Here is a 24,721-nt window from a genome sequence, read left to right as displayed (position 1 = left end):
ATCATGCCATTTTACAAAAACGATTAATTAATCAAGATTAGAAAGAAATAGTATTCTCGAGAACTCGCTGACTGTGTTTTTTCAACCCCTCTTGTCATGTAATCACTGGAGATCTGAACACTAGTTAAACAATAATCGCCTATATAAGTTTAGAGATATCTCAAGGCTCAAAGTACAGAAAACCACAACATGTATACTGATACCATAATTTAAAAAAAATAATCAAGGGAACCAAGGTTATAGCCGCGGTAATCAGAAGAATGTAATCCAGGGACAAAGACCGGACATGGAAAACAGACGCACTAAACAAAGAACATGAAGTAACTAAAATAATACATAAAAATAAAAAAAAAGCAAATGAGCAACTCGGACTCCATTAAAACTGGGTGCATGGACAAGGTGCACCCGTAGGGTAAGCGTCTTCTGCTTTTCTATAAACACCCGCCGAGTTACTCATAAAAAGTCCGGGATACACAAACGAGGAAAGGAAAACTATGACCCATTTCAATAAATCAGTTTTCATGGTGCAGATGGATACATCGTAACGATCCACGAGACGAGTTCATGATGGCAACAATAAAACTTCTTTAGTGATGACTTCAATCTTGTAGCAACATAACACTGTTCTAAAGCCTATTTCTTAGAGTCTACAAAAAGTGCGTTGTTTCGGCAAGCTATGGCATAACGTATGAATTGTGATATGGACACTCCATACACAGGTGCTGAAGGGATGTTACCACAGATGAAAGGAAAATTGACAATTCTGAATGAAAAGTCATCACGTTTGTCGTAAAGTTTGGTCAATAGTTTTTCGTTACCATCGATTTCTAAGTGTAGGTCAAGATATGAGGCTGACTTCACAGTGTCTGTAGAATCCTCAAGTTCTTTGGGGTAGATGCGATGTATTAAATCCGCGAAATTAAGATTGTTTAAAGATAATACGTCATGTATATAGCGGAAAGTGAGATTAAAGGATCCTTTTGGATCAGATCAGCTATAAAATCAGCCTCATAAGAGTGAAGGAATAGGTCAGCAGGTAGAGGAGCAAAATTTGTTCCCACTGGAAGGCCCACCGTCTGTTGAAAAACAAGTGACAGACAATATTCTGACTTCTTACTGCGCCTAAAAGACAGGCTTTTGAAATAATGGTACAAAATATCTGTCTCATACGCTGCATAAAAAGTTTTCCGATCTTAAGGATCGTAGTGAGAAACTTTCTGTTTCTGACAAACGATTATAGAAAAAAATATGTCGAAGCGTCCGAATATGTGATAATTGAAATATAAATTTGCCTGGTGACAATTTTATGTTGCCCTTTTATATTATAATATACAAGGAACAGTAAAGGAGGATATTTAGCACGCAATGAAATCTGATTTAACCCATCATTTCCATCAGAAATGCTTTTACTAAGTCAAGACCATTACGGTGACATAACTTGATAAGGCCAATTGTTATACAGGATTTCCTTTTTGACCATTCGTTTTTAATATTGCCTTGAGGTTATCATTTCGTTTTTTTTTTATAACCCTTTATGGTCAAAGAAGACAAAATTAGACAGTTTATTTTGCTTAATAAGGCACAATTAAGTGCTACAAGAGCAGTATATAAACAATTACATAAAATGTGTCAAGCAGTGAGTAATAAGAAAGCATGAATATCAACAGCTTATATGAAAATCAACAAATATGTCAAAACCGTTAAAACAGTTTTGCTATTTTCCTTTGAAATATACATAACCTTACAACAATTCTTATCAAATGTAAAATGACATATCCAGAACATCACAGATGTTGCACTTTCAGAAACTTCCTGATTGTTTCATATACCACCTAATGATTTGTCAGATATATTTAGATAGAGTTGAACTGAACTAGTAGATCGTTAAAGTTTAAATGTCACGAAGAAGCTTATCAAAGGTCAAATGAAGGGTGAAATGAAGGAACGGCGTCTAGAAAACTATAAAAAAAACGACGATGTATGGATTTGCTAAAAAGTCAGGATGCAGCGGAGACACCAAACGTCACAAAGAAAATCGGCATTACTACTCAGTAAGATAACTTTTTGAAATATTTGACTTGCATGTTCTGATATATTTTGTTTCTCATTTGCAGATTTGTACGATAAAGCTGTAAATGTTACACAAAAATGCATTTTTTAAAATATAAACACATTTATAGATTATTCTTATATCTGACTACAGAAAATTACAGCACATAGATTTACAAAAGAATTAATAAAACCATAAAATAATAAATCGTTTGTATTAAAAAAATGGTAAAAAATCACATTATACATATATTGCGCTGTCAATCACTCGCTTAATACATTTACGCACGCACACACACGCGTCAAGTTTAAAAGACTACTTCTATACTGTATTATGAATAGAGATATATTACACGCAGTAAAATATATAGCCAAAGCTTACGGAAAACATTAAAACATCATTTGGACTGGAAAATCAAAGTACATTTTTCTTCCCGTTGAATTTTATCCTACAATCACTATGATATCCTGTAAATATATTTAATGTACTTTTTTTGTCAACTTGCAAACTATACGTAAGCAAATGGACTGTAAATCAAAGTACGATTCCCTTCCCGGTGAATGGGTAATCAGGGGAACCAAGGTTATAGCGATAATCAAAACAATGTAATCCAGGGACTAAGACCCGACATGGAAAACAGACAACTCGGACTTCACTAAAAGCCGGGAGCATGGACCAGGTGCACCGGTCGGGTAAGCGTCCTCTGCTTTTCTAGAAACACCCGCCGAGTTACTCATAAAAAAGTCAAGTGCGGGGTACACAAACGAGGAAAGGAAAACTTTGACCCGTTGAATAAATCGGTTTTCATGGTGCAGATGGATACACAATAACGATCCACGAGTTCACGATGACGACCATATAACTTCTGTAGTGATGACTTCAATCTTGTAGCAACATAATCCTGTTCCTGGTATCGGGGCTATAATATGTTATGAATGAAAGTTTCTCCCAGAAAAATCTGAGGAAATGCATATCTAGTTCGTTTCGGTTGGTTTGTTGTTTTTTTCATTTTTATCGTTATTCATTTTGCTGATATTTTTCTACCTGGGGTTTTACTGATCTTATATTGATTATTTTGTAGGTTACGTGTTGTTATTTCAGTGCCTACTAGTTGACAGTAGAGGTAAATTGCATCATTATCAAGTTGGGATTTATTACATTTATACATCTTTGATTTTTTGTGGAGAAAATAGATACCTCGATCTAGTTCAATTATAGCAAAACGGTATTTTTGGGTTATATAACATTTGGCCCTGAATATAAGCTTGGTCAAGTCAGCATGGATGCATCTTTACTAGCTAAGGTTACTGACACGTTGCCGGCCCTTTGGAAGTGAAAATGACATGAATGTTGCATAAATATTTATATAAACGTATGCATAACTCGAAATCAATACCTTTTATTTGTTCTAGACTTGACACTGTTTACGTCTGACAGTGTTAATTCAACCGAATTTACAAAAAAAAAAATTTGATTGCATTACACATTTTAGCATAGATATTTGCTCCATTGGAAGACGACTTTTAAGTATCTCAACATTGAAAGCCTAATGCATCAAGGCAAAATATCTAGTTTGTTGAAAGCATGTTTCCAATATACCAGGACTGAAAAAAAACCACTTCAAACCTACAACTTTGAAGGAATTATTGAAAATCGTATATAACAATAATTATGAATGGTAAAGATGTAAAAGCACATAAATATTTTTTGTCCAGATACAAATTTTGTTTACATAGAAATATGGCAATAAGTCTTTATAGTTGATAAGCTTAAGTGATCACTTACCAACAAGCCCGGAAACCTTTAAAAGCGAGTATACCCCTTTATTCATCTAAAAATGGAACGGAAATATCGATGAAAATTAATCGTTTATTTTTAAACATGTATTTTCTGCGCGGTAGAAATATTAATATGACATTAGAATACTTACATATGGTACGAAAAGCTCATTCCTGGTTCAACGACTATCAAACACTAAAAAAAGGGAAAAAATACTTATTTAAATTTAAAAAACACCACGTTAAATCATAATTAATCGAACTCGGGACTAGTGATCTATTCAAATCTTTAGGTTGTCGATATGAAGATTGGATTGATACTTCCAAATGCACCCATGCCTGTGGAGAAGGGCAGAAAGCACAAGCTAGGGCACGATGGCCATCGGATACGGCTACCGAATCCTGCAATAAAGAAGTTTTGAGAATTGTGAAATGCGAAAATCCTTGTAAGTGGATGTAGAACTACATAACATACTAAGATATCAAGTGAAAAAGAGGAGACACATACCCTTATATATATAGTTAAAATTAAAGTTATCGAAAATTAAAACAAACATAGTAGAAAGTTATATAATAAATGAAATACATTTCATATTTCAGTAATCATTAAGTTTTTATTAATTAATCGCCAAAGCAATGTCATTTCGTGTGAAAGGTTGCTGGTATGACGATTGGATTGACACTTCTCCATGTTCTGTTAGTTGTGGAAGGGGTATAAAGAGTCAGGCTAGAGCAAAATGGCCATCCACAAATGATACAGACCATGAACCCTGTGACAAGGAAGTCTTACGGATTGCGAAATGCAAAGAAGAGTGCAAGTTTAAATTTAAGTTAAAATAGAAATAGCCAGACAGTAAATTAAAAGTTACACTTAAGTTATTATGATTTAGAGCTAATCTTATTAGAAATAGATATTAAAAAACATATGTTTCAAACATTTATAAATTATACGAATATCTATGAATCATATTAAAGCAAATGCATATTTTTGTTAATTACATTTGTGAAAATTATTGAAATAGAAAGTGTGTGACAGTTTTTGTCCCTACTTGTACACCTAAATTACATTTGTCATAGAATATTACATGCAATTTGTATAAAAAATGTTTTTTTCTATTACACAGGTACCACGAGTACTGCAACTCCCACAACCCCACAGCCAAACAAAAGTCCTATTGGTGTTCTAAACCCAGTACTTGTGCCTCATATTCCTCAAATTGATCCCGAGACAATAAAGACAGGCGTTCAGATTGCTACTGTTGGTGCTGGTGCAGTAGGCGCTGCAGCGTTAGCGGTTTCCATATTAGAGACTTTGCCGTTTCTGCTAATAGGCAAAAGGGATACAGCTGTACAAAACATCGACCCAAAACGCCGTCTTAATGCATATATTTCGAAGTTCCAGACGGGCAGAAAGACCAGGAGTTTGAAATAGAGTTCTTTATGCCGACCAAATAATCATTTGTAAACAATTCTTCAATGGATATTAAAACGGTTCTAAGTTAAGTTTATAGTTAATAATACAACCAGTATTCTTGAATATTCAAATCGTTTTTGCGCCTGTTGAATCCCTTAGTCGAAAGATTTGAAACCAAACTTTTGATTTTTACTAAATTCATCTGTACTCATCATTAAATAAATATCTGGACAAGTATGACTAAATTGGCAGTGTACATTTTTTAATTTATACAGAGTATATATGATATTTATTAAATGCTATATAATATATAAAAGTACAAATAAACCTGTCTGTTTTATATAAAGCCTATCATAGATCGTTCCATTAAAATATAAAATATAAAAAAAAAATATAAGTAAAACTGTTTAGTATATGATTATACTAATCGAACTACATGCAGCTTGATACAAAGTATAAGTTCAGTCATGGCAATTACTTGAACTGTAATTTATCCCCGGTGTTCTTCCATCAACTCAAAGTTATGATCTAGAATGTAAATGTAATTGGCCTATTTTTTACTTTCATAAACTGCCTTCGACAGAAAAATATTAACTTCAAAATGTGTGATTTTCTTTGGACTTCCACCTTTAAATCATAATTGTTTGTAGAACAGTTCTATTTCTGGATAAATGTACTATGCGGATAGACAAATATATTTAGCTTCTTTAAATTTTTGTTATACTCCGTAACATCTTTTTCATGTTTCCGGCTGTTGTCATTTCTTGAGGAAAACTCAGCATAGCGAGTCTATCTTATAAGCAAAGCTCCTATATTTTAGATGCGTGAATTGATGTTTAAAGTCATCACCTACATGATTAAATAATGTTGAAGATTAGATCGAATATATAACGAAATCTTGATAAATTATTGCAAGATAAAATGTTCCTGGTATAAGTAAAACAACTTTATAGACCACAATAAATGTTGTCTCATGTAATACACATTCGAAAGAATTAAAGTTTGACACATGGGACACAAGTTTGATTTGGTAAATGTGAGCTAAAGCGATCATGTATAAATTTGAATTATAGTATCACCAATAGAAAATTGTTACGTCAAGGCTAAGCTAAACCTTAATAAGTTTCTAGCCAGAAATTCGATAAAGACTAAAGTTAAAAATAGTTCTAATATATCTTACGAAAATAATCACCGAGAAAAGGTCGCATACGTCATCACTGCCAGGTACAGGGGACAAAATGAAGACTCCAGATCGAGTCGTTTTTTCGATATCTGTAAATAACGAGGTGAAGAAAACATAAGATTTCAATGTATTCCATAACTAGTACAAAGAAATACACCGGTGTATGCATAATCACTGTGAGAAATAATAATCATGTACAACAATTATGTGTAGACTAAACTACTTTTTTTAAAGTTGGTTTATGCCGGGTAAACAGCAGTTTACAAGATGTATTAATTATTTGCTGATTCATATGACCAATTTGAATTTCATATGTTCAGCAAAAAATATATATGTAACTATGCCTTTTATGCAGGATTTCTAAATATAGAAATAATGCTGCCCGTTTATTTTAATTGTAAAAAATAATGTGAAGGTCTTTACTTCGAATAGAACCAGATATGAATGAATCATTGAAAAAAAAAAAACAAATATTTACAATGGGAAAGGAAAACTTACTCGAAAATACACATATTTTCATAAAAACCCAAGTTAAGTAAAAACGATGCTACCTGAAAATAAGACAAAATTTGTTATAAATATCAGATCAGTAACTAACCGATTAGTAAAACATAAAACAAGGCTTTTAGGCTTCTATAGCTAGGTGTGTCTAATACTTCATTCATTCCGTCGAACAAAGGACAATAACTCAATCCAAATCATATATATCTGTTACAATTAATATTAACTATCTATTAATAATTTTTAATTAACATATTAAATCTAGAAGATATGAAGAGAAGTAAAATTTTATATCATAAGTAAATGAAAGACTTACTTACTATGCAATAGAATGACCATAAAAAGAACAAAGATCTTGAGGTTAATGTACTTTAAAGAGACGACTATTCTTATTCTATATAAATATACATACGGTAGAGGCATCATACCTGTTTGGTCTTTGTTCCTGGATTACATTCATTTGATTACCGCTATAAACTTGGTTCCCTTGATTACTCTATATAAGTTTACATACGGTAGGGGCATCATACCTATAGTATATATGAATGAACGAGTCCTGTAGTATATATCACATTCATCTTATAAATATAATAATATAGTAATATAATACACCAAGGATTAAAAAAGGAAGAGAATTACACAAATCAAATAGTCAAGTTTGATGTATATATATCATTTAGAATTTTTTTCGTCAAAGTCCGAAGGTTTTTCATTGGCTGTTGGTACTCAATTGTTCTTTATTACTTTCTATATATCGTTCTACGTTAAATATTGTATCCTCAGTTGTCGTCAATATCATAATATTATCACAATTGCATAAATTAGACAAAGTCAAGTCAATGCTATGTGTATAGAAACACCCAAGATTCTTTTTTAAATTGTTATCAACATTTTCCTTAATTAGTAAATGCAATTAGAATATTTTTCAGTCATTTTATTATTTTTAAAGTAGGAATTCTTTGATTCTCGGGTTATATATATGGAATACTAGTTATAGTTTTATGAAATGGCTGCAACCATGATTAAAATTAACATCTTAACTCTCGTTAGATTTATTTATTATCTCAGATTCCAGAAGGTCTTGAGCTATAACCATCACTTTGCATCCGTCGTCGTCGTCATCGGTAAACTTTTTCCACACATATTCTCCTCTGACACTAATGGACATATTTTAAAGAAAGTTGATATGAATGTATCTAAGGATAAAAATGCACAAAATTTCCGTTTAGATGTTCGATCCGTTAACACATGACTGCCATGTATTATTATAGAACATAAAGGTAAAGCCACTTCCTTCTTTACAGGTATATCTTAACACAACTATGAGAATATAAAGACGACCCACCTTCTTCCGATTGAAGAGTTTTACAAAGGTCTTCATAGGGTCTAAGTAAGTTGACTTTTCTCAAGAGTCATTGCCACTGGAAAGCTAAGATTAGGTTTTTTGCAGTTTGTAGCAAATATCTTGACAACAATAAAAAGACTGCAAAGAAACTTTCAATTGATGAAATAATCTTTACAATATGGTATAGAAAAGCCTTCATTGGTTCGAAGTTGTGGAATGACTGCTTGTTAGAGTTATTGCCCTTCAAGGGCAAACACATTACGTTATTTTTTTTTGTAGTTTTAGCTTATTTACTGAAAAATATAAACGACAGTTATAAACATTTTGAATTAATTAAATGATCCTTATGATAAGACCTACCAAAGTCTCCATCGGGTTGAACTTGTAGGACGATCCGCCGTTAGAGTTGTAGGCTTTGAAAGGAGGCGAAAATGACGATTTTGTAATTTTTAGCTAATAACTTGAAAATAATAATAGATGAGTAAAACTTTCAATTAACAAAGTATTCATTGGGTTGACGTTGTAGCGGTTCAGGCGCCTGGAGCTCCAACTTAAACATTTTTCAGGTACAATATTAATGCGTTAAAGTTTTGTTTCTCAGAATATTTCCAATGAACCATTACTTCGTGCATAGTGGGTCTGAAATTATAATCATACAGTTTTTATATTCAAATCAATATTTTAACCGATGTACCATTTTAATCAACGGATTAGGTGATCAACATTGTGTTTTTTATTAATAATATTTCCACTAGTCATTTTGATTATAATGGTTGCTTTCTAGATAAGCATCCAGCGGAAATTTCAGTATTATGTATTACTCGTTCAATTTGCTTTGTCTTTATCATTAATTCTTGTGATATATTTGTTACAGTTTCAATTGTGTTGATGGTTAGACGATAACTTTTATATTAATAGCTAATTAGAATATTATATGATAGTTGATTGAAATGACAGAAAAACAGCACTCATCAAAACATGACAATAATAACATAATGATAATAAAACCGACAAAAGAACGCATACATAGATAAATACAAACATTCAAACAATCAAAGCAAGTAAAGTAAAGTTTTACCTAAATATAAATCCAGTTTAACTTAAAACATTTGCCTCACTAGTCAATAGAAAAATAATAGAAAACGTTGTCTTTGAATAAACATTATTTTTATACGTACTTTTTATAATATTCAAGAAACCTTGAATGCGTTAGATTTTCGAAATTGAGTTATCTTTCTTGGCACTTAACTTAATTGATACTTTTTATCTAAAAAGTTGTAGTTACAATGCTTGTTTCTTTCTTAATAACAAACATATGACTTTCCCACAACTAGACCCATTGTAGTCAATATGTAAATCGGTTGATAAAAAAAGTGAGTGGACTACTCACAATAAAGACTTTTTATACGCACATACTCACAATACTCTACCGAAGCACGCATTACTTATTTCTTTCGTTGCGCTTAACTTCTTACAATTAGGCTTCTGGAGCAGGGTTTTGTTGCTACAAGATTTAAGTCATTATTAAAGAAGTTTTATGATCGTAATTATGAACTCATGGATCGTTACGGTGTATCAATCTGCACCATGAAAACTGATTTGTTCAACGTGTCATAGTTTTATTTTCCTCTTTCGTCTACCCCGGACTTGACATTTTATGAGCAACTCGATGGATGTTTCTAGAAAAGAAGCAGACACTTACCCTAACGGGTACATCTGGTATATGCTCCCAGTTTTTAGTGGAGTCCAAGTTGCTCATTTACTTTTGTTACTTTGTATGTATTATTTTGGTTACTGTATGCTCCTTGTTGTGTATGTCTGTTTTCCATGTCTGGTCTATGTCCCTGGATTACATTCTTTTGATTTTCGCTTTAATCTTGGTTCTCTTGATTACTCTTCCAAAACACAAAATTCTGGAAACCAAAATGATCCATTTCCAAAACGCTTTATTTCTGTTTTTGTTTACCATACCATAGTTTTCCTTTCCTATTTCACCTACCCAAAACGTTACATTTTATATGAAGCTCGGCGGGTGCTTCAAAGATAATAATAATTAAAAAAAAAGACGCCTACCTTACCGATGCACCTGGTCAATGCTCCCAGCTTTTAGTTTAGTGTAGGTTGCTAATTTACTTTTATTTGTTTGTTTGTTTGTTTGTTTGTTTTTTTGTGCCAGTTAGTTTGGTTATTTCATGTTTTTTATGTCTATTTTTCTGGTTAGTTTTTATCCTTGAAATAGATATTTTTTGACAACCCTTGCATCTTGGTTCCCTTGATTACTCTTATAAGTACGCAACCGTCAATTTATAAGTTGATATCTTATATGTATATTGATACATTTATTTATTTTCTTTAAATCAGTTATTACAAATTTTAAATTATAGACATCAAAAGAATTTACATTAGAGTACAAAAATGACGCAAATCATCTGATAAATTATAAATTGTCTCAAAATATTTACAAAATGATCTTTACAATCTGATTTATGTTCATTTATATTACACGTATGAAGCACGTAAGTAAGAGTGATTACCTGTTTAAATTAACAATGATTCTTTTTCCGGTATTTTTAATAACTATGAAGTAACGTGAGTCCTCAAGTGGTGTAGTGATTTGCCGTTAGAAGAGCATTTCATTAGACTTATATTACAAACTGAACTGTGCTTAAATAGGAATTAAAAATATTTTTAAAATGAAAATTGCGAATCTATGTCGACCTTGTCTGCAACAACCTCATATTCTGCGCTATTAGTTGATAGTACTACAACTTCTCGCTTAAACCTGTGAAGAAAAGGTCAGTAAGACAGATGAATGCAGCATAAAATAAAGAAATTATGATAAAAAACTTATTATAATTACACTATAAACGCCTTTACAAATTACAATAATATTACTACTCCATACAACAGCAGCACATGTGCACCCTGAAGTTTTTTTGGAATATGCACATGCGCATGCTATAGATATTTAAATTTGAAAACGGTATGTGATTTAAGTTTACCAGACAACTAGGTGTACTACGAAGGTTCATGTTTACTTTGAGTAGATCAAATCTTGATAAAATCTATCATACATATACTCTATCATGACTTGAGTACGCATGTGAACTTATGGATGTACTTCAGAGTATGCAGAAAAACTGCTAGATTTGTAACTGGTCTTACCAGATATGCCAGTATAGAATCACTATATTTTGAAACTGGGTAGGAATCATTAGCTGATCGTCGTCTTATACAAAAGTTGTGTCTATTTCAGAGAATTCTCAACAGTAAAGTAGCAGAATATTTATCTGATTGCTTTACAACAATTGTAAGTAATACCAACTGATATAATTTGATTAATGAAGCTAACTACGTTTATCCTCAAACTCGCTTTGAAACTTTTAGACGTAATGTTTTCCTTCCACCATGCGCCTCTCTGGACATTCGGTTACGAAACATAACTACAACTGAAAATTTCTAAACTATGCTGAAGATTCAACAAACGACACCATAATATAGTGGTGGTATACGGAAACTTAACATTTTCCATACTAGACTCATATGACCAGCATCCATAACGCTGATCTGTTCAGAGTGAACCTGGTGCCTGACCAGCAATGCACCTGTGGTTGACCTGTAGACGATAGTATTCATTCTCAGAGTACTCATTATACACTGACCAGCGTCAAGTATACATAGATACTCTTCTAGACTTTTGAGGTCATTCTCTTTGGTAGTTCTTATACTAGACACAAACCCGAATATCACAAATTTAACAAAAATGCAACAGTTCATTCAGCATTCAGGTCGTTTCAGTATAGAATCATTTACTTACTGTATTCTCTCTTATATATTCTTTTTAATGTATATTAGAAACTTTACTATTATGTGTTTTACACCTGTCGTTTTTAGTTGCTATTAGCTATATACTTGAAATAAATTGCAATTTTCAATAAAAGTTAAATTGATGATGTATTTCCTGTCTATAAAGAGGAACCTTTTGGTCTAAGTACAGCTACGCATAATTAGAATTAATGATTGAATGTCAATATTTTAATTTATATAGCGTACTTTAATCGACAAAATCAATAAAAATTAATAAAGATAGAAAAAAAGCTGAAGTCAGCAAGTACGTATATTTTTGTTACATTAACTCTAGCTAATATCCGGTTTAACTATGTTTTTATAAAGTTGCGAATTATATTTAAAAGAGCTTTCAATATGATACTGAACGTAATATTCTTTTTATGAGCACCGTTTAGTATATGATTTATATAGTACATGTACTATAAGTTAAGTCAGTTCAGAAAATTTTGTCTCGATTAGTTGTAATAAAGTTGTTTTGAGGCACTTACAATTAAAACAGAAGTTCCAAGTGTTTTTTTTCAAAATAAAGTAGTTTTCATAATTCTTGATGTGTGTCGATTCAAATAACGTTTATACGCATTAGTGAATATTATCAATAAACACAGTAGTCAAGGTAACTTACTAAAAGTATTACTTATAGCCACATGCTATGCTTAAAAAAATAAAAGGTACTTAGAAACTCTCACAGAAAGAAAGCGTGCAATGAGGAGATGGGGAAAAAATAAAGCAACATCTAAACCCTTCATGATTCATTTTATGGCAATTTTTGTTCCTAAAGTTCGTGCGAAGTAATGTACTTTACAGAATAAACTGCCTTACGCTGAGGAGAGAACTGAAACATTCCAAATACCGTTCTTTTTTTAAATTTAAATTTCACTTGTTTAACATCACATATATTGCATCTATCTATGTATAAATGCTTAATTAACATTTAATCAATATATCTTCAACTTTTCAGTTTTATGTGCAGAGCAGTGGATGTAACCGTATAGTGCACCCAAAGTCCACAATACCAAAAAAGTAAACTGTGCAAAGAACTAGAGAAGTAAACGTACAACTTTTGTAATTTTCATTACGATAAGCTGCTTGAAGTCTTTCGTGCACAACTATAATAAAAAATGAATTTAATGAATATGTAATAGAGACAACAACCCAACCAGGATGAAAAATTGCCATTTCATGCATTACCATGCATATCAGTGATTTATATCAACGTTCTGTCATATCGTACGTCTATATGGGCTTACACATTCACAGAAACGCCGGTATCACATGGTACACTTTCAAATTCGTAGCTTCCATCTTTCAGTAGCTTAAGTACTTCAACTTAAAAAAAATAAAAATATTAAATAAAAAGCTGTGGTAATGAACAACGAAGTTTTAGGCGCGGTTCACTTATAGAATCTGCGTTCAACACGTTACAGATATCGAAATGTGAAATATTAATGAATTTAATTATAATTCTACCAATGAGTGGCCACTTTTTAAACATGTCGGCAGCATACCAAAATTGAATATTTATGTTAAGCAATATTTGTGTATTTAGCAATTCCTGCTTCGATGCCACAGCTGTTAGACAAAAGGTCCCAATGCTATTCACCAGCCCAGTAGCAAGACTTATCGTACCCGATTTATACTTAAATAATTCACACAGAAATAAATCAAAATTCCTAAAAGTGCTTCATTTTTGTAATTGCACTCGGATGAACTTCTCGTTGCGAGATTTGGCTCTTTATATTAAAAATAGTGGTTTCTAGTTCATCTTGTTTAAAATTAAATTTTTGGTATTAGATCTTCCTATGGTTTGCTTTTAATGCTTGAATTGATAGTTAATTATTGAAATCTGTGTATAGAATACCAAAATTTGCAATATCAATATGAGTGATATTTGTATATTTTGTATTTTCTATTTATTAAACGACGGTTAAAACCCATGAAAACGTAGTATTATAGAAAAGAACGTATTTAAACAAGATACTAGTTTTCGCTGGCATCTTTGGAATAATGCAGTACCATGTTTGCCCTTAAGTAAGAAATAATCCAATTAAATTAAATTGATTCTTTACAGTTGTTGTAAATAAATAAATCATAGTTACATATCGGGGAAGGACATAGATAGTAAATAAACATACAAATGAAGAATATACTGAAAGAGTAACCAAGGGCCCGAGATTCTAGTGGAAATCAAAAGAATGCAATACAGGGACAATAGAAAACCGACACACACAACAAAGAACTGCACTAAAACATATATCCTGTATTTCACAGTAAAATGGTGTGTCAAACAAGGTGTTATCTGGGGAAAGGGGATGGATGGGGTGGGGGTGGTTTACTCCATTAAAAATTAATAAAATAAATTATTTTTATTACACTGCAAACGCCTTTATAAATTACAATAATTTTATTACTCCATACACCAGCAACACATGTGCACCCTGAAGTTTTTTTGAAGTTTTTTTTTGCACATGCGCTTGCTGTAGATATTTAAATAAAAAAAGGTATGTGATTAAAGTTTACCAGACAACTAGGTGTACTACGAAGGCTCATATTTACTCTGAGTAGATAAAATCTTGACAAAATCTATCACACATCTATTCTACCATTACTTGAATACGTATGTGACCTTTTGGATGGATGTACTTCAGAGTATGCAGAAAAACTTGCGAAAATTCAACATAAAGCTGTTTGATTTGTAACTGGTCTTATTAGATATGCCAGTTATGAATTATTTTTCTAAACTGGGTGGGAATTATTAGCTGATCGTCGTCGTAGACGAAACATGTGTCTATTTCATAGAAATCAAAACTGTACCCGAATATTTATCTTACTGCTTGACACCAAGTGCAGGTAATACCACTAGATATAATTTGATGAATGAAGCTAACTATGTTTATCATCAAATTCGAATTGAAATTTTCATTCATGTATGGAGAATACCCTTCTTGTGAGTTTGATTAACTCGTGTCTGGTCCAAATTTGTTCATTTGCAAATAAAATATGTTAAAACTAGCTTTACCGTTCTATTATAAAAATTACATGGCAAATTGAATTGGTATATCGAAGTTTTCATTCATAAGTGATGATAGATTTAAAAAAACCAAGTTACTGTTAACTATATACTTGAAATAAATTACAATCTTCGATAAAAGTAAAAATGTTGATGTATTTCCTGTCTTTAAAGAGGAACTCTTTGGTTTAAATATAGCTACACATGATTAGAATTAATTATTGAATGTCAATATTTTGATTTCCATAGCGTAATTTGATCGACAAAATCAATTAGAATGAATAAAGTATGAGGAATATGTAAAAGAGACAACAACCTCACCAGGATGAATAGGAAGTACTTTAAACTAATTTGAACTTAAAAGAACTTAAAATATTAAATAAAAAGCTAAAAGCTATGTTAATGAAAATCGATTACGCAAGGTTCATTCTTAGAATCTGCGTTCAACACGTTACAGATATTGAAATGTGAAATATCAATGTATTTAATTATAATTCTTCTAATGAGTGGTCACTCCTGTAAACACGTGTTCAATGTATTGTTTGAGTTCACTGATAACTTACAAATTCAAAAAAGAAAATAAAATAATTAAAATCGAAATATGAACTCATTCAAGTTTGTTTTTATAAAAAAGTAAAATACGTTTTCATTTATAAATGAGTCCCCTACATTGATATGACGAAACCTAGTCACGCGGTACAAACAAGAGCTTTGAAGTGGTATTTTTTTTCTTCCAAAATGCTTTACACAGAGATGTACATGTTACGTCATTACAACCCCCCAGTCTACTTAAACGTGACATTTTTGTAGTATACAGATATGTTCAATAGCGGGTAAACATTAATGGAGTGATTGAAAATTTAAATCTACAATTTATGAATGAAACCTTGAAAACGATCAATAAAGGTACCACTTTAATTGTGTAACTAAAATTAATAAATAAATGATGATAGTAAAATTGATTTTCAGGTCGCATTAACTTCAGAAAACGTCAGATATGCTATGATGTCACCTTGAGCAAAGGCATTTAAATTAGTAAAGATCAAACAAAAGCAGATTAGGGAGAAATGTGTCCTTCACCTGGGAAATCCAGCATGAAGCGATGGTATTGTATTGTGAAATGTTTAAAAGCGCATCATATGATTGTGTTTATGGTATAAAAAGTTGAATTTATGTACTTTCGTTTAATTACAAAACAAGAATAAATATTTGTGAACGTCTTATACAATGCTTGTTATGTGCACGTTTGTATTTGATATGACAAAAAAGCTTTGGCACGATATTCAACATTTCTAGATCTTGTCTTCAAGCAGTTATAAAACCTCACACAATTTACGTGAAACTCCTTCAGTAGATGCAAATTTTATTTACTTTTTTATCCCATCTCCATATCATAGTCTATTTGACTTCTCACAATATGACAGCCTAGTTTCAGCCTAAGTAGGTTAGATATCTATTCATGAAAGTATCGTAGTATTGATATCACTTTGATGAGAATAACATTACTATCTTTCATGATATATTGTCACCTAGCATTTTAAGTATGCACCATTGATGTTTGTGTTATTTTTATTTTACCTAACTTTTTCAAATTTTATCTTTGCATAGACAAGCAAATTTTAAGAAATTGTATATCAAAATTATTCACCTGCAAGCCGCCAATAGCTCTTTAGTAACAGATCAGATATGATACAAAAATATAAGTGTTAAAGAATAAAATTATACTTCATTGCTGCATTTATATATAGTTTGGCATCACATTTAGAAGAATTCTCAAACGTTTAGATAAAGCTAGCACCATAGAGCTCCACACAAACCCGACAAAATAATATAATATTATAATATTTATAATAATGTATACCTATGGAGTTAAGAATAAAACAATAATTCGGACTATAAAACGAAAAATAAAAATATCTTTGATTCATTTTAATTCATGGGTATTAGCATATATAACAAGATACATATCGGTTAAGTTACCAATTCAGCTTTGCGAGTTATCTATGGCTTTGAGGAAATTACTTGCAAAATATTCAGTGTTGTTTTAAGTATAAATATCACTTTAGCTGTCATACGGTATGCTTATATATTTTACCATAACCAATACTATATACGGTATTGTTGTTGATTTAAATTATATGGAAAGTGATAACTTGAAAGCTGAATTAAATGCTCTATTGAATAATTTCAACGCTTGCGGCTTATGTCGACAAACGTTTAAACGTAATAAAAACACAATGGATCAAAAATTGATGTCTGTACTAAAGTATAAACCCAGTGTCAAAATTAAGTTCAAAAGGTAAATATTATTTCAACGGGTTATCAATTTATTGCTGCTGAAACAAAATTCGTGAGTCTCGGCTTTAAAAATAGCTTTATATCAATAAGATTTAAACAGTATTGTCTTTGCTTTAATGCTATTTCAATCCAAAACTTTATTCATACATCAGTCTATATCAATATTACTTCAATTAAGATTTTGAATCGGATATAATGCAAATGTGTCCTATGCCAAACTATGGCAAAACACAGTGCATGATAGTAAAATACAATTCAAGGTAAAGTTTAAAACACTGAATAACACAAAATAGGGTTAATGCATGAATAATGGGAAATACCGACCCAAGTAAAATTATATTTAGCACATGCATGCGAGTGAAATATATATATTCTATGATAGGTAGCATTTCCCGATATTCATGTAATTACTCTTTATTATATTGCAGATGCAACACACGTAAATTTTGATTTTATGAGTTTTATTGCAACAATAGAATATATTGAAATATTTACCATGCTTTCTATCGATAAAATATATTGTTATACAGCAGTTTGATATGTTATTCTCTAAGTAAGTGGGAAACATTGACTTTTTAATCCATTAGAATTTTTGTCATGAGTTGTATTTGTTTTGTGAGCAAAAAACATTATCTTCCGGCACCGTCTTTGTAGAAACACTGAAACAACATGATTAGAAAAAGACATATACAATAAAATATAAAAGTTAACTGAAAAGAGCTGTACACTAAAGTGAATTTAAGAATCAGATGGATAAAAATTGGCAGTGGTATAATGGGAGTATATGAAACCCTTGTTTTCCTTGTTTAAATATGGGAAAACGGTTAATACATGATGCTGACCGATTTTACATTTCTCATTGGTTGATTCTGAACCATTTATGTTATGATATTGAAAATTATTGCTTAGTTCTCGCTATTTGTAGCAGGCAGTGCATTATAAGATGTTGGGTTGATTGGATGATTGTTAACACATTTTTAATATCATGATATTGCAAATTGTTGTTTAGTTTACTTGTCAAATATGTTGACTAGTTATTTCAAAGCGTTGCTATGTATACAAAAGTAATATGTTTTTATTCACAAGATATATTGCTGACTACTGCCTTACACGAAATTATATTTTTGTACGATAACAATTGTATGTAGAGCTAAGGACTATGTCAAAAATGCCTTTTCAAAATCGAAGGAATTTTAGAGCTTTCTCTGTAATTTTGACCTTTTAATTTACTTCCAGTACAGCGCTTTAATTGTGATATCACATGATAGTTGATGTGATACAAAGTCTTCGTTTGGGTTGTTGTTATACGATTGTTTCGCATTGCCTATATAATCTGATTGATAGATAATAAGTCAGACAATCGCTTGAGTTCCAGTTCATTGCTAATTCCGGACGCGGCTAAAAATATATTTTATTGATTTAAGATTCCGACTCACAACAACTACGCGGTATCATCTCTACTTGTAGAATAAATCAAGTTCTATATCATGTCATATTTTTCTGCCTCTGTATATATCGGATATAATATATATAAGTTTCACATATTAGACCAACCCTACGCATGAACCATGCGTCTAGCTTTTTGGTATCAAGATAACGTATTGCTTCGGTTCTTTTGTGAGTTTTAATGTTGACTTTTACCTGAACGTTTTTTTAATATTGTATAGGCTTTGTTGCTCCTTGAAATATCGTTGTTTTTTTCTTTTCATTTGAGCACTTCTATTTATAAATAAAATTTGCCTGTCGGGTTGGATGATTTTATTTAATTCAGGAGAACGATATTGAAGCAAGTATTGTAATATACTTCAAACGCACCCAAATACCTCTTTAGTTTAGTTTAAAATATTAAGATCTAAGATCTTCACCTATATACCGGTATGACATACTAATATTGAAAAGTGTATTTAAGAAAGTCAAACTTAAGAAAGTATAACTTCGTACATGATATATTTGGATATATAAAATCTATATTTGGTTTTCCCATGTTGAATTTTAACGAAACAAAGATTTGATATGCTTTCGTTAAAGATACATTAAAATCAATTTTAAAACATCAAGATCTAAATATTACCAAATACCAAGATTAATTTCCGTTTTCTACACTTATTATTAAGTGAAAACAACTTACACTTACACCATTAGGCCAATTTTTCTTTAATAATTTACAATGATGACGACAGGAATGATGTTACTATTTCAAATTTAAATTACGGTTACAGACCACCAATTCAACCAATGAGCATTTGGAACGTACGCAAAAATAGTCCTACGCAGAAATTACCCCTGTTCCTCATAGTGCTGTGAAAAAAGTTCTCATCTTATTTTAAAAATTTAAACAGTTTCTGAAAGGAAAAACATTTCTGTACATTTTATAGGTGCATTTTGCTTCTTGTGATGTGAAGCCTAATCTCCATAATGATTTTTAAATATACCCCTATCTTGTGAAAACACTGGGATTTCCCATGCTATTTATAGACCCTTCACTTCCGGTGACCAGTACTGCACTGCAAGTCTGCTAACCCCACATGCCATTCTGAGGATTGTGAGCTGACATATGTAGAATCATGCTGATATATAGTCATCTGCAGGTTAAAGTTAAGGTAAAGTCCAGAGAAGCCATTGAATATTGTGAAATTAGCATAGAAGCCTATGGGAAGTGGAATTAGTGGTTTTTAGCCTTAAGCTGAAGCCATGGCAAAATGAAAAGTTTCTTGAAATAGCTTTAAACTACTTGAAGATCTTGTTAACTTTGCCATGACAGGAATACACTACAAAAATCCTTCAAAATATGCATTTTTTTAAGTTATAGGTCCAAATTATGGAAAATTGGTCTTTTTGGCTGATTTTTATGTCCTATCTTGTAAAAAGTGTAGAAAATTTAGTAAAAATATCAAATATTAAACTTTGAGGGCTATATTTACCTAAATATGGTAGTAATAAGCACTTGAAATCAAGGTTTGTGTAGATTTGAGCAAAAATTAGGTTAGAAATGAGGAAAAACTCACTTTCATTACTGCGGTTAAGGCCATATAAGCATTCCCCTATGGCAACATGGAAAATCCATTATTGAGCACTTTTTTTGCTTTAGGTGCCCTTTACTGGTCATGTTTTAATGTGAAAACACTGTATTTACAAATTTAAAGCCAAATATATCACCTTTTGTGAAAATTTAAAGATTTAGGATGTTTGACATGTGAATAAGAAAAAGGGGGAGGCATGTCAGAAATAAATTTTTAAAAATAGACCAATTTCTCAGAAAATGATTACTTTTAAAACTATTTCTTCATTAATATTGTTAAAAAACAAGTTGTGATTGATATTTTTTATTTGAAAAGTCAGAAAAAGTTCTTTGCAAATATTTAATGCATTTCAGTATGGTAGAATATTTTCACTTTTTTGCTCGCACAACTTGGTTACCCTATATTTAAAAATCAAATATTTAAAAAAGTGCTTGTCACATTTCACTGAAACTTTGCAAATGCATTCAGTATGTGTGTAGGAAGATACCTGTATAGTTATTTATTTTTTCTAAGACAAAAAGTGACGCTTTAGGTTACAGACCACCAATTCAACCAATGAGCATTTGGAACGTACGCAAAAATAGTCCTACGCAGAAATTACCCCTGTTCCTCATAGTGCTGTGAAAAAAGTTCTCATCTTATTTTAAAAATTTAAACAGTTTCTGAAAGGAAAAACATTTCTGTACATTTTATAGGTGCATTTTGCTTCTTGTGATGTGAAGCCTAATCTCCATAATGATTTTTAAATATACCCCTATCTTGTGAAAACACTGGGATTTCCCATGCTATTTATAGACCCTTCACTTCCGGTGACCAGTACTGCACTGCAAGTCTGCTAACCCCACATGCCATTCTGAGGATTGTGAGCTGACATATGTAGAATCATGCTGATATATAGTCATCTGCAGGTTAAAGTTAAGGTAAAGTCCAGAGAAGCCATTGAATATTGTGAAATTAGCATAGAAGCCTATGGGAAGTGGAATTAGTGGTTTTTAGCCTTACGGTTAATATATATAAGAAGGTCATAGAAAGTCATTCTTCTCTACTCGTTATATCGTACATTTAATGGTCATGAAGGACATAAATATCAATAAAAGAAAGAAAATATATGCAGTAATAAAAAAAACTGAACACGATTAAACTAATATACTCTGTATTTCCCTTCATTGGTGTATGACATGGTAGGGTCGCTAATAGGATATTATGGTCAGATATGTCGAGGCAAAAACGACCACAAACGATTGGAGACGTATGTCGACGAATTTGTTTGGTGAATTAAACAGAGTTAATTTTTATGAAGTGCAGATATAATGATTTCACTCAAATTCAATGAATGTTTACAACAACTGATTCATGCAATAATTTGTGAATCGGTGGTTCCGTTATTTTACTATATTAATCCGGAACATACTGATTTATGCTTTGTTTGAAAAAAAATGTAGTTTTATGATATAGTAGTTTGTTTAAGATAGTGGCCAACACAGGTATATCCTCTTGTAGCCTACATTTTGGCAAAAAAAAAGAGTCATAATTTATTGTTTTATATAGTTCACGGGGCCCTTAAGACTAATTCTACTTGACGAACAACTACAATGGCTTTCATTCATATATAAATTCATACAGAGTTCTTCACCTTATTAAATTACCCGTCTTGTGTAGTATATCGTAAAATAGATAATTTGTAAACATTTGTATATCATTATAATTTAAATATGAATTACAGGGAAGAAATGAATTGTTCGAGAGAGCCGTACTTCCCATTCTGGTCAAGATATTAGGTCTTGTTGTGTTGCAATACCGATTAAAATTTACTCTACAATTCGGGTGATCAGCAAATGTTCTTTTCTAGTACATGTAACAGTGCACGGACAGTCCTTTACTAATTAGGCGTGTTGAGATATTACATAATATACAAAAAGTAAAAAGAGGACGAATGGGCTCATTTTTACAAAAGTACTTTTTACTTATATGTACACATTTAGAATATAAATACTGACTAAGTGTAGTTGCAATACATACAAAAAGCACTACAACTGTATGCATGACTGACAAGATATCATTCGAAAAACTATCTCCATTATAAGTGTCCAATTCTGATGTTTATTACAGATGTAAAATGCAAATAAAAAAGAACAAAATTAAAACTAAACTTCAACTAATTTCCTCACAACCTCTACTCAAAATTCCCCAGGCGTCGATTTCACAAAAGTCGTAAGTGTGAAATTGATCGTAAATTATGACGTCACAATGCTACTTTAGGTTGTGACGTCATTACTTACAATCAACCTTTTTTGTGAAATCGACGCCAGCACAACAAATAATCAAAATGCGAATAATATGCAGTTTATAGATACTACCCCCCCCCCCAAAAAAAAAAAAAAAATAAAATAAAATAAAAATTAAGGATATCCAATGCCTATCCAAATACGTGTAATTCAAACACTGATAATTTTAATGTAGGCATAACGCGACGACAACTACTATTCAAATAAAATAGACCCACCCAACAAAGAACGTGTTTGAACAAAATCATCTGCACATAGTACCAAAACTGGACCAGATGCACCAGTAGGGTAAGTGTCTTCTGCTTTTGTCGAAACCTACACCTCATTTGGTTATTTATCATGCAAAAAAATGTCAAAATTATGAATAAATAAGGAACACTGAACAGAAGCACGTAACGGCAATAAAATAAAATGAATAGTTGTGAGATTGTTTTCGACATCTGATTTGTTATTTTAAATTATCCCGATTTACTACGGTATTACATAGACACGATAAAACCAAAATTATAGCACTTAATAGTTGTGTGAAAAAGAGAGGGGTTGAATATCTCTGCCGTAGGCCACCAAACAAATGGTATCTTCATTCGATTGGATATATGTACTGAATTGATCAGGGGCGAAATCAAGCAAAGAGGAAATTAATTAATGTCTAATATAATGCAACTGGATTAAAATTGAAACAAAGAGAAAGAGCGATGAAACAGATGTTAAGTACAATATTAACTACAAACTTAAACTCGTCTAAAAATACACAAATAAAGTTTATGCTTTCACGAAAAAAGATATTTTTATCATTTATTGGCCTATATTCCCAGCCCGACTTTTCAATCGACTTTACTTGACAAACTAAGTACTCTAAAGAGGACGATGCATAATCTCCTTTTCATCATCCATGAAAACTCACACCAGCAGAATTAATATCCCAATAAATAAGCAGATTTGCATGCAAGTGAATTGAAGCTCCAAGGAATAACATCATTGCATGTAATTTTACACCTGCATATTAAAGTTACGCTAGACCGCACAAAATATGAGTGCTTGGTCCTTAATATGGTTTAATGAAGACAAATTAACTTCAATTAACAGAAAACAAATTAAAATTACCTATCTCTACGCTTCGTCATCATATCCGTACGGGAGTTTTTAAAGATATGACTCAGACCTCCTGCTTTGCACTACAGAACATCTGTATAGTGTTAGAGTGATTTTCAAGGTCTGAAGTGATTCATACAAATTGATATAAGGATATATCTCCTAGGAGGTTATTTAATTCGATCGGCACTGTATTAACTTTACCTATCATATCATGTTAGAATACCATAAAAATAGACATTACTTACCTACTTGATGAAACGATCATATGCTTTATCTTGTATTTGTAATAATTAGAAACCTTCACAATTTATATGCCATCACTTATTTTTGGTATTGTACCTAGCTTTGAATATTCAAAATTTCAAATAAATTTCTATAAAAATTCTATAAATGCATTTATACTTAAAAAAATATCTAACAAACTTATACATACCCTACATAATCATTTTTGTTGATAATATCGAATTGTTATAAAGCATCGCATTGTTATGAATTCCAGAGAAAATAATATGACAAACAACATGTAATTGGTTAACATGAAAAGATGCCAAATATGATTCTAAGTGTTTGAATTAATGATATTTAAGTTTTTGTTCATTAGCATTCGGTATTATAAGAGTAATCAAGGGAACCGAGATTCAAGCGAAAATCAAACGAATGTAATCCAGGGACAAAGACCAGACATGGGAAACAGAGAAACACAACAAAGAACATAAATAACTAAAATAATAAATACAAAGTAACAAAAGTAAAGACGCAATTCTGACTCCACTAAAAACTGGAAGCATGGGCATCGGAAGGGCAAGCGTCCTCTACTTTTCTAGAAACACCCGCCGAGTTGCACATAAAAAGAAATCCCCGCTCTCGACGAAAAAGGAAAGGAAAACTATGACACT

The 24,721-nt window shown here is 31.5% G+C and overlaps 1 protein-coding gene and 1 long non-coding RNA gene across 9 annotated transcripts; one reads left to right on the top strand and one right to left on the bottom strand.

Annotated features, from left to right (window-relative positions):
• The first annotated feature begins 1,857 nt into the window (after positions 1 to 1,857).
• LOC148611729 (uncharacterized) lies at positions 1,858 to 5,260 on the top strand. Its single transcript, XM_088592564.1, has 5 exons — positions 1,858 to 2,051; positions 3,132 to 3,173; positions 4,122 to 4,274; positions 4,484 to 4,642; positions 4,953 to 5,260. The coding sequence occupies exons 1-5, from the start codon at positions 2,003 to 2,005 to the stop codon at positions 5,258 to 5,260; spliced, it is 711 nt and encodes a 236-aa protein (XP_088448690.1). The 5' UTR covers positions 1,858 to 2,002.
• Positions 5,261 to 5,512: 252 nt separating this feature from the next.
• LOC148611728 (uncharacterized) lies at positions 5,513 to 23,943 on the bottom strand. Of its 8 annotated transcripts, none has more exons than XR_015924184.1 (8): positions 23,835 to 23,943; positions 13,368 to 13,446; positions 10,806 to 11,053; positions 9,684 to 9,775; positions 8,272 to 8,910; positions 7,355 to 7,456; positions 6,423 to 6,514; positions 5,513 to 5,770 (listed from the first exon to the last, which is right to left on the bottom strand). It is a non-coding gene; the product is annotated as an uncharacterized LOC148611728 (long non-coding RNA). The 8 variants fall into 8 exon arrangements; XR_015924178.1 differs by having other exon boundaries at positions 7,355 to 8,355; positions 8,632 to 8,910; XR_015924183.1 differs by having other exon boundaries at positions 7,355 to 8,083; positions 8,632 to 8,910.
• Between the last annotated feature and the right edge of the window lie 778 nt (positions 23,944 to 24,721).

Source organism: Perna viridis, chromosome 7, assembly GCF_037379345.1.
Source record: "Perna viridis isolate PV_CMFRI_1.1 ecotype Kerala chromosome 7, ASM3737934v1, whole genome shotgun sequence".
Taxonomy (NCBI): domain Eukaryota; kingdom Metazoa; phylum Mollusca; class Bivalvia; order Mytilida; family Mytilidae; genus Perna; species Perna viridis.
The sequence above is the reverse complement of the archived record's forward strand: the minus strand, read 5'-3'. Positions and strand labels throughout refer to the sequence as shown.

Excerpts from the sequence above, each read along its gene's own strand:
- LOC148611729 (XM_088592564.1), top strand. The coding sequence starts at position 2,003 with ATGCAGCGGAGACACCAAACGTCACAAAGAAAATCGGCATTACTACTC. Across the intron at positions 2,052-3,131 it reads AAAATCGGCATTACTACTCA|GTTACGTGTTGTTATTTCAG; the intron begins GTAAGATAACTT and ends ATTATTTTGTAG. Across the intron at positions 3,174-4,121 it reads CCTACTAGTTGACAGTAGAG|GTTGTCGATATGAAGATTGG; the intron begins GTAAATTGCATC and ends TCAAATCTTTAG.